General features: G+C 46.3%; 1 protein-coding gene across 4 annotated transcripts in view; it reads right to left on the bottom strand.

The window, feature by feature from the left end:
* nrg2a (neuregulin 2a) overlaps positions 1 to 11,212 on the bottom strand; it is a 57,026-nt gene that overhangs the window by 38,910 nt on the left and 6,904 nt on the right. For all 4 annotated transcript variants that reach the window (XM_076275239.1, XM_076275241.1, XM_076275240.1 and 1 more), the window contains exons 2-3: positions 8,209 to 8,368; positions 6,959 to 7,077 (exon numbers count right to left, since the gene is read on the bottom strand). In XM_076275239.1, coding sequence (XP_076131354.1) covers positions 6,959 to 7,077; positions 8,209 to 8,368 — 279 coding nt within the window. The remainder of the gene's footprint in view (positions 1 to 6,958; positions 7,078 to 8,208; positions 8,369 to 11,212) is intronic.

The raw sequence follows: 11,212 nt of genomic DNA, 5'->3' as shown, positions 1-11,212 counted from the left end.
AGCAGCGTCATGTTTATGCACCGCGGGAGAGGAGCGGTACATGGAAATGAGAGCAGGAGAGGGTGAACAGAGACTCAGGACAGCTGAAAGGGCAGCACCATCTGTGGATGAATGTAAGTGTGTGTGTGTGTGTGTGTGTGTGTGTGTGTGTGTGTGGAGGGGACAGAAGAGCTATATGGACAATTTGATTGCAAGTGTGTTTAAGGGTGCTGTAGGGTTGTACTTGAATTTAAGTGTGTGTGTGTGTGTGTGTGTGTGTGTGTGTGTGTATGTATGTGTGTGTGTGTGTGTGTGTGTGTGTGTGTGTGTGTGTGTGTGTGTGTGTGTGTGTGTGTGTGTGTGTGTGTGTGTGTGTGTGTGTGTGTGTGTGTATGGAAAGGGGACACATGAGATCTACATGGACTATTTAATTGAAAGTGTGTTTAAGGGTGCTGTAGGGTTGTACTTGAATATCTGGTGGTAGACTAAAGTGTATTACGGAGATACATTCTGAGGGTGAGGTAGCATGATGTAGAGTGGCCACACAAATGTGAGTGTGTTTGGGTGGTGCTGCATATGAGTGTGTGTGTATGTGGGTGTGTTTGTGTATGTGTGTGTGTGTGTGTGGGGGGGGGGGGGGGTCGCTTGTGTGATGGTGCATTTGAGTGTGTTTGCGTTGGGGAGGGGGATGTTTATGTGGGGATGCATTTGAGTGTGTGTGTGTGTGTGTGTGTGTGTGTGTGTGTGTGTGTGTGTGTGTGTGTGTGTGTGTGTGTGTGTGTGTGTTAGGGGGTTTAGTTGTGTGGGGGTGCATTTGAGTGTGTGTGTGTGACTGCTGCTGGTGGGCCCCAGCATGACTGATGAGGTTGGAACAATCAGCCGCCCAGCTGCGTTTTCCATCAACACATTCCTCTCGCCTCACGCTCTCTCTCTCTCTCTCTCTCTAGCTCTCTCTCACTCTCTCTTGCTCTCTCTCTCTCTCTCTCTCTTGCTCTCTCTCTCTCTTGTTCACTTGCTGTGTGAAGCGCCCCCTAAGGACACTGTTCTTAAGTCAGAGATTTAGATGCACCTCATGGAAATCTCAGCAGAACTTGAGCCTTTATCCTAAACATGCTGTAGGTCTTGGTACGTGTGTGTGTGTATGTAAGCATGTGTATGTGTGAAGGAGTGTGGCATACACATTTTGTGTGTGAGTGTGTGTGTGTGTGTGTGTGTGTGTGTATGTGTGTGTGTGTGTGTGTGTGTGTGTGTGTCCCTGGCAAGAAAAGGTGAGCCAAGCTTCCTGGGCTTCAAAAGAAAATCAAACTTTAAAATGGAGACACACTGTGCTGGTTTTGGGGTCTGGTCAGATTGGCCTGACCTCAATGACCTTTGCGTAAGAGTCGGAGTATCCTTGGACTGGGTGAAACCTGACACAGAAACCATAATCGTTTCTGAGGATTTGATAACTGACAGTTTAACCTCAGTAAGGGCTACTGTTGTGGATACAGGACATCATCTATCACCTGACAATGCACAAAGGTACCTTGTAAAGCTACAACAACAGCGACAGCAACAACACTGGACTGGTTTAAAACTACAGGGAAAGCTTGCTTGCCTTCCTACTGCAGATCATGCTGTCTCTCACTCAATACTCAAAAACTCTGCAGTTGATGAAGACATAGTGACTTTTGCAGCCAAAGCCAGACTACAAGTTCTTCCAACTAGACTCAATCTTTCTCTTTGGTACCCTAACACATTCTCTTCCCACTGTTTGCACCATGATAGTCAGATAATTATTGAATCCCTGTCTCATGTTCTGAATGGCTGCTATGTGTATAAGGGAATGTACATTGCCATACATGACAGAATTGTTGACTTACTAGATGAACACATAATTCCATATGCTTCACCATGCAAAATCTACAAGAATGTATGCGTCTCACCTTGCATGTTCAAACTCCGTAATAGTGGAAATAATGTGTTTTCAAATGTTGCTGCAAAATAGCCAGATATTGTTGTTGTTGATGAGGACAGCAGAGAAGTAACCATTCTTGAAGTAGGCTGTGCATTTGACTACAGTCTAGAGGATGCCTACCTTACAAAGCTTTTAAAGTATCAGCCACTCAGAGACATTGTTGTACAGCTTGGGTACAAATGTAAGCTGTTGGTGTATATATTAGGAAGCCTAGGTAATGTCCACAGACTAGTAGTCAGGGGGTTGCAGATTGCTAGTCTCTCTAAGACAAGAGCAAAGGCTCTAGCAAAATTCTGCTCAATTGCTGTGATAATTGGCAGTCGCCACATCTGGAGAAGGCGCTGTTTTTTGTACCCATGAACTGAGACCAGAGGCATAGGCTACTGGGTTTACAATGCCTAAGATTGTTTGTGTTCAATGAAATCTATTGTAAAATGTGAACACAAATAAAGGTATTAAAATGTGTGTGTGTGTGTGTGTGTGTGTGTGTGTGTGTGTGTGTGTGTGTGTGTGTGTGTGTGTGTGTGTGGCATACAAATGTGTGTGTGTGTGTGTGTGGCGTTGTGAGGTTCACCTCTGACATGTAGTGCTATGTTAATGACAGCTCTCGTAATTATCACAATGTGCAGCTTTCCACAGAAACACTTCCACATGCATGCATGAAGGCAAGCAAAGGCTCTGAAATATTGACCTGTAATTCCTAATTACCCCTATTCAATCCACAGAGCTTTATGGAATTCAACAGCACACATTGGCTGGTACACTGCATAAAATATAAAAAAATATAAAAAAAGTATAAAAAAACACAAACACACACACACACACACACACACACACACACATACACACACGCACACACACACAGTACTGATAAGACTGATGTTGCAAGGACGCATGATTTCTCAGAGCTCATGTGCAAGTGAACCCTGGCTGCAAGTGACCCCGAAAGAAAATACAGCCTGTTTTACAGTGGGCTGAGCCCCAGTGGCCCCCCAGGGAAAACATGAATGGACTCTCACCGAAGCGCGAAGACCACACCAAACACCCTGCCGCCCGCCTCTAATCTGTAAAATTAGTTTAGCTGAAGCGAGGTGGGAACCTCACCGTGTGTTTGTGTGTTTGTGTGTGTGTGTGTGTGTGTGTTTGTGGGTGTGTGTGTGTGTGTGTGTGTGTGTGTGTGTGTGTGTGTGTGTGTGTGTGTGTGTGTGTGTGTGTGTGTGTGTGTGTTTGTGTGTGTGTGTGTGTGTGTGTGTGTGTGTGTGTGTGTGTTCACTGCAGTGCGCCTCCGAGCTCCTGAGGTGAGCATCCTCTCGTCCTGTTTGCCCACATCCGAACGCTCCGCTGGCTAAACAGTCAGCAGCCGGCTCGGCCCTGTCACAGCCAATGAGCCATTAGGGCCGTGACACCCAGCCCTGCTGCAGGAGGAGAGGAGAGGGGAGAGTGGAGAGTGGAGAGGTGGGTGGGTGGGGGAGGGGGGTGGTCAGGGGTGAGCTCAACCGCAGCAGCCCTTTCTCGCGCCTCGTTTGGTGCTCTTAGGGGGCAGCCGTGACCTTTCCAGTCGCCCCGGTGAACTACCCGTCTCCCCGTGGCCTTTAACCCCGCCGAGAACCCCTGAGCTGCGTCTCCGCTGTGCTGACCACCCTGTGGAGGGCAGATGGGGTCGGCTGGCGGCCGAGCAGGTTGGGTAGAGGACGGTGCCGCGGCGATGGGCCGTGACGGCGGTCAGTACCCACACAAGCGCCGGCTGTGTCCGGCGCCGGTCATGTGTGCTGGCCTGTCCCTTAGGGGGGGAGGAACTGCTGGGACTGGAGGAGGTGTTGTTTATCTTCATTAAGTCTGGCCTCTGGGCTGAGGGGTAGGGGTGGGGTCACTCCCTCTCACTCTCTCCACTGCTTTGCTCTTGGTGAAAACATCATACTCTCCGCTCACACATGTTCTCACTGTCTCTCTCCCTCTCACTCTCTCTCTCTGTCTACGTGTATGTCTATTTATGAGTATCTGTGTGTGTGTGGTGTGTGTGTGTGTGTGTGTGTGTGACAAACACACACCGAGGCGTACACCACATGCACGGCATGTGTGAGCAGGGTCAGATCTCTGAGGAGCAGATATGCATTAATGCACAACACAAACACCCAGGGAGGAATCCAACGCCTCTGACTGCGGGACTCCACACTCCGCAGCTGAGCTGGACTGACACTTCTGAAATGCCAGAGCTACTTTCACTTTCCTCCCCTCCATCTTTTATTCCCCCCTTCTCTTTTCTCCTCTCCTCTCTCCTCTTTTATTTCCCCCTTCTCTCTTCTCCTCTCCTCTTTCCTCTTTGATTCCCCCTCTTCTCTTATTCCAGCTCCCCTCTCTTCTGTCTTCTTTTCTCATCTCTCATTCCCCCTGTATTTTTTCCTCTCTTCTGCTCTTCTCTCCTCCTCTCTCTCTCCTGCTCAAGCGGACACACAGACCCAAATAAAAATGAGGCTACAGGCTGTCTCAGCCTCTTCAACACAGCAAACACACTCCCCTGATACACAAACCCAAATCCAGTCATTAGAGGTGTAACAATACACTAAAATCCATGGTTTGTTTCACAGCTCGATTTCTGAGCCATAGGTCAGTTTATACCTTGATTTTTATTTATCTAGAAGTTGGAAGAGGAGAAGCTTGCAACCAAAGCTGAGGAAGTGAGGCAAAGTTATGCATAGTCTCAACTGCTGAATATGGTTGCAACTACGAACTGAAGCTATGTCTTTCTTGCATCTGCCTGTTCCTCACGACCTTCAGTTGAAGTGAAGGGCATTGATAACTTCGGTCCTGGAGAATCCCATAATGATTGGACTATGGCTTGTAGCTGAAGCAGAACAGGAGGCTGTCAAAATAACTGATTAGTTTCGATTAATTAATTTGAGAAAAAATAACTGATTAGAAAAAATAACGTAGATTAATCGATTCTGTATGACCTTTGACCCCGAGCCGTTGTAGTCGGGGTCAAAGGTCATACAGGAGAGAGAAGAAAATGTGCTGCCTAGATCATTGATTGGAACATTTAGTTTTCAAAAACGGCTTGATGGTGTTGATAAAAATAAAGTGTTGATTAAAAAAAAGTCCTCTGCAATGTATGTGATAAAAAAAACTTCTTCCCGAAGCACTTTTAAATTGATTTCCTCAGCATATTAGGTCATATCATAGATTATGGCCATTATTAAAATAATAATAAAAGAGTTTTTGAACTTTAATGTCACTAATGCTGATTATTCAATGATTCATTTGATTTTAAATATTTAAAATACTTTCACAGCAAAAATCATATATGCGATTAATTTAGATTAATTAATCACAGAGTATGTAATTAATTAGATTATTTTTTTTAATCGATTGACAGCCCTATACAAAATAGATCTACTGAGACATCCCTGTACGGAGTTTGTTTACTTTTCCTCAGCTATTGCAGTGACACACCTTGCGTAGGTTAGGTGAGCTCTATATTCAACAGAGAACCATTTGTCGCAGGGTATTAGACTAGACTCAACGTAGATCCAGAAATCTGGCTAGTTTTATGTTTTCACATCAAAGCATATTGGCAGTTTCTTAAGAGTAGCGACACATATCAAAGTGTAGTAGTACCACTATGTTAGGGTATGTATGTACTATGTATGTCTTCTCATTTCAGCGATCACCTCAAGTCCTAAGGTTAGCTTGGCTCCTGGAATACGCGTTCCCTTCGTCCATCCGAGCAGAGACAGAATGCAAATGAAGGCCAACCTCGCGCACATTCTCCCCCATAAAAAAGACTGGACGGGTAAGCGCTCTTATCATAAGCTGTCAGCTCAAGGTAGCAATTTCTTCAGCTGTTATATTCATCTAGTGCCTCCCCAGGCTTGTATCCACTTCAGTGCCTCAGTGTTGGCAAAACACCGTCAGGCTAGCTTACTTCAACAGCTCACGCAATTGATGCCATTTTCTCTCTCTAGGTTATTGTAGTCAGTAGGGAGAGAGGGAGGGAGGGGGGGGGCGGGAGCCTGCCTGGGGGGATACCACCCTTGATGGGCTCGGTCTTGCCTTCCACCCTGCCCCCTGTCTCCACCCTGCCAGAGTTCCGACATAAGGAGCCTCGCCTGCCGCCACTGCTGCCGACACAATGCAAGCAGTCTTTCGAATTGTCTCAAGTATGTAATGTACTCATGCACACACACACACACACACACACACACACACACACGCCCACCAACACCAGCAATCTGTGCGGCAGTAACTCTTCCCCTCCTGACAGAGAAAGCAGAGGGTGTGTGGCAAGGCAGACCTGAAGCAGCCCTCAGGTGAGAGATTAGAGGAAGTCTCTGGTGATAAATAGCGCTCTAGATTTCGCACATAGGCACTGATGACTGACAGGACGGGCCTCACTACCTCACAGAGCGCCCGGACTATCGGAGTCTGGCACCCACACTGGCTATTTACAAAATTCTGACAAAATGAGCACTTCCTTTAGGCAGGCAACCCTTTTTTTTTGTTGTTCTTGTTACTTCAAACGGAACACATACACAAAATGCAACCATGTAATTGTGTAGTGTAAACAGGCAGATTGAGGTTTGCTGAGTGAGGATCCCCCCTAAGCCAGTAAGCTGTGTGTATATGCACACACACCGCCGCTGACACTGCCGCACTCCGAGATCGCTCCGGCTGCGTGGTTTACGTCAGCGTTCTGTCAAGGAGGTGACGGAACTGCCGAGCTCCTCAGTCTGGCCTGCCCACAACACAGAGAGAGACCCACGCTGGACGGCCATATGCTCCGTTTAATGTGCGCTTGTTGTCTCGGGGAATCACTCATGGGACAGTATAGAGCGGTGCCATGGCCACCGTCATAATGAGAGTCAGTGTGCACATTCCCAAAACATTCCCAAAAAAATCCAGAAAGAGAGAAAAAGAGACGACAACAGGGAGAGAAGAGAGAACAACAGGGAGAGAGAGAGAGAGAGAGAGAGTGTGTGTGTGTTTGAGTGAGAGAGAGACAGAGAGAAAGGATTGTGTACTCACTGCTTTGGACATGCACGGTGCTCGTGCCATTCTCCCTTCCGTGAATGTTCTCGGCCACACACGTGTAGTTCCCAGAGTCCTCGAGTCTGGCATTGTTAATCTGGACCCTGGAGTTTCTCCTGTGTGTGAAATATCAACAAACGCATATAGAATGAAAACCTGATTAATAGCAAAATTACCGCACTAATAACAAACCACAAAAATCACAATCACACAAAATAACCACAATAATCACACAATCATTACTAATAAATCACACAATAACACACAATAACAATAACAAAATTAAGACATTAATAACAATAATAATGACTTTAATCCTAATAATAAAGAAGAACCACACAAGAAGCCCCATAGACAGAAGCTGTCAGTGGTCCAAAGGCAGAACCAGACCCAGGGAGTGTCCCCACAGAAGGGTCCCTATAAGAGCCTCAGCAGACCCTGGTGCTGGGTTTCATATGGAGCAGGCCGTCCACGTGGCCACAGTCCAGTGAGGTTAATGGACTCTCTGGATTTCCAAGCGCAGGCATGCATCATTAAGCATTACCGCGTGGAACATTATAGTAATGTCCATCGAAAACCTAGTCTCTCCCTCTCTCTCTCCAATTGCACTGTTTTCATTCGAGTGTTCAACTGTCAGCAGTCAAGTACCATCACTGCATAAATCACTCAGTTGAAGATGAAGCCTGTGCTGTAGTCATATATATATATATATATATATATATATATATATATATATATATATATATGATATGTATAAACAAACAGTTCATTTCAACTTTATGTCTGAACTCTCCACTCCACAGTTCATTTCAAACTCCACAACTCCACTCCACAAACAGTTCATTTCAACTTTATGTCTGAACTCTCCACTCCACAGGTTGAGAAGAATGGACCAGGACAATGACCTATTAAACACATGGACAGCATGGCATGTGCTTATGCACAGAAATTAAGCTAACATTGGTCGGCCCTATTTGCAAAATTGGAGCCAGGGTCTGCACAAGATGTGTTTGTGGAGCCAGAGCAAACATGGTCAATGTAAAGCCAGAGCAAGCATGGTCAATGTAAAGCCAGAGCAAGCATGGTCAATGTAAAGCCAGAGCAAGCATGGTCAATGTAAAGCCAGCCATAGCAGCCGTTGGTAAATATAAACTCTGCCATTTTGACTTCACATGCACTGTCCATTGTTATTGTTTTTCATTTGAACTCACTGGATGAGGAGTAACGTGACCGTGGTGTTCACTTACTTGCCCATCTTGATCTTGATCTCTTTGCTCTTCTTGAGCTCGCTGCCATCTTTGTACCACTTGTAGGAGATGGAGCTGCCCGAGGCCTCACACTTCAGCGTGTGTCTCTTGCCTTCTGCCACAAACACGGGGCTCTTCATGCGCTTCAGCTTTGGGGCGGCTGCAGGCGGGGGGGGGGGGGGGGGGGGAGACAATAAAAAAGAGACAATTTCACACATTTGATCCTTTTCAACTGAACAAAACCACCGGCCGGCGTTTCAACTGAACAAAACTACCGGGGCGTTTCGGCGTTTTGTTTCTGCTCCACAGCATGTCTATGAACTACAGTTCATGGCTCAGGATGGAGTCCAGCGGACACTGATAAGGAGGACATGGACAAAAGGAAACGGAGATACTGCCCCCCCCCCCCCCCCACACACCCCCACTCCACAACCCACCATAAAATCAGTGAGCCACCAGCTTTCTCTGCTTTGTAAGTGTCTGTGCAGAGATTCGCGGTGTGTTTTCAGTGTTATGCTACAAAGTTCATGCCTTGTTTTGTTTTTGTTCTTGCTTTGGAAACACCGTATCTCATCAGTCACGCTAATAAAAGTAACTTTGAACTTTAATTTGAGTTGCGCCGCGTCACGTCACATCACGTCATGCCACAGCACTGTGCTCCACCTGATGGCCGGCCCTCACTGCCCCCCCCCCCCCCCGACCCCCCGACCCCCAATCTCTTCATCTGCAGCCGTGCTTAATTACCAATGACCAGCTGCTTCTTTACTTCAGGGGATATTCAAAGAGCACCGCCACTGACAGAGCTCCAGTCTGGTTCAGGAGGAGGGTTGTCCTCACAGTCATTATCGCTCTCATCAAACCACATCCATATTTTTGGCACCAGAGAAAAAAACACAATCAACCAAAGCTGAAAAAAAAACTGGACTTAAAAGGAGCAATTATATCAACTTTAATCAATCATTTGCTGACTTCATTGTATAAAGCCTTTCTTTCTAAATACACAATTTCATAAATCGGTTTGGTTCAATAAACATTATAATGTTATCTAAGCAGCAAATTTTAAACAGACATGGCTTTCCTGAATCTGAATGGCCACGTTACATGAAAACCTTGTGAAACTGTCAAGTGTTCCTCTGGCCTGTCCCTCCCCATTGAATCTCTGATCAGGCCGACTTGAGCTACAGCTTTTGAAAAATAAGATTCAGTATTTACAAGCCAGGCTGGAGTACGGAAACCCATATACTTTCGAGAATCACTTGTTAACTTTCTTGCATGGAAAAAACAGATCTCTGACAATTCTCCTCTTTGTTTTACACACACACACACACACACACATACACACACACACATACACACACACACACACACACACACACACACACACACACACACACACACACACACACACACACACACACACACACAACCTGACGACTCTGGCTGCAGCGAGGAGGTGCTGGCCATCGTAGGTGTTCCATTTGGGTGGTGTGATGCCTGGCAACAGCTAGGAGGGGAAAGCCCACCAAGGCACATCTGACTGACAGCTGCACACTCAGCACCACTCATTCAAAAGCCCAAACAAAATGGAGGAGGGATGGTTGCTGAGCCACTAACACTTCCAGTCACTCACCCAGCCACCCAGTCAGCCAGCCCACTACTGTATAGTGCAGAGCCACTGGGGAGCAGGGCTGACAGCCTCGTGCCGTTCTGCTGCCGACAGCGCTGGGGATGGGGCGGTGGGGTGGGGAACGTGATGTCAGGGTGGCGTGCATGCAGCGGGGGCTCCTGCTGGGCCTCTGCACAGGCCAGTGGAGCGGGACGGGGCTCTTCAAGGTGAGCACTTTTACGGCCAACAGTGTCATCACTCTTACTGTCTTTACTGAGTTCTACCACCCTCTCTCTCCCTGTCTATCTCTCTTTCTCCTTCTTCATTCACTCACACACTTTCACTTCACAGACAAACACACACACACACACACACACACATATATACTGATAAATTGCAGTTGTTACTGAAGGCCAAAGGTACCACTTATCAGACATCATATGCCATCATGTTCATGTCCCTACAGCGAGACAAACAGCCTCACATGTCAAGCAGCAGAGGCCTAAATAAGCAAATAAGAACACAAGGTAATGACTCCAATTAAAAGCCCAGACAGAGGTGGACAAAAATAATAACCAAGCGGCCTAATTCTGAATAAATTGTTCCACTTCCCAGTCCCAGTAAAAGCCAGTGTTTCATCCACGATCCCAAGTTTCCTTCAGTGGGGAGTGAGACAGATGTGATGATTCTATTTATAGAGAAGTTCAAAGCATGTTAACATGCATCGCAAACACGCATTCTACAGTAATATATGGAGAGAATTTTGACAGGTTGAGTACCACTACTTGATGACCACTACCACTACTTGACGAGATGATAGACTGTCAAAAGATGAAAGACCTGAGTCTTCATATAACCTACTCAGAGCTATAAAGCAGTCGACTTAAGTACAGTGTGACCCAACCTTCTCCCTTCGATGATACAAGGCGCCTTAACTGTCCATATGATTGCCAGTATGGTTAATATTAAATAGGACAGGCCAGAACTCACTCACACGGAAAGATGTAAAATTATGTAAGAGCTACTTAAGAATTGCGAATAAATTCTTCATAAAGTTGAGCGGGCTCGAAAGGTGCGGGCAGTGACAGATAGGTCATGTTTCAGACTTGAAAGCTGCCAGTGCAGTGCCCCCACGTGTCAGCCCGCTCTGTGCTAGTCAAAGCAAAGGGAGTGCCAGGCGTCATGGGAAGTTGCTTGAATGGTAAACATTAAGAGAAGGTGGCGAAACTCCAGCTCTACATCAGGGAGCATAGGAGCATCCCACATTTCTTTCCCACTCATAATATTTACTGTTGCAATAGTTGTTATGAGGAATGGAGAGTCACAAAATAACTCAGAACATAAAAGCATTTTCACAAGAGATGACTTGCATAATTCACCTCTCTAGATTAACTGTGA

The sequence above is a fragment of the Alosa pseudoharengus genome, unplaced genomic scaffold (genome assembly GCF_046254945.1).
Source record: "Alosa pseudoharengus isolate Yale_2024_CS ecotype anadromous, Long Island Sound unplaced genomic scaffold, YU_APseudo_1.1 YU_APseudo_1.1_scf_8, whole genome shotgun sequence".
Lineage (NCBI taxonomy): Eukaryota > Metazoa > Chordata > Actinopteri > Clupeiformes > Clupeidae > Alosa > Alosa pseudoharengus.
This window is presented reverse-complemented; position numbering and strand designations above follow the sequence as displayed.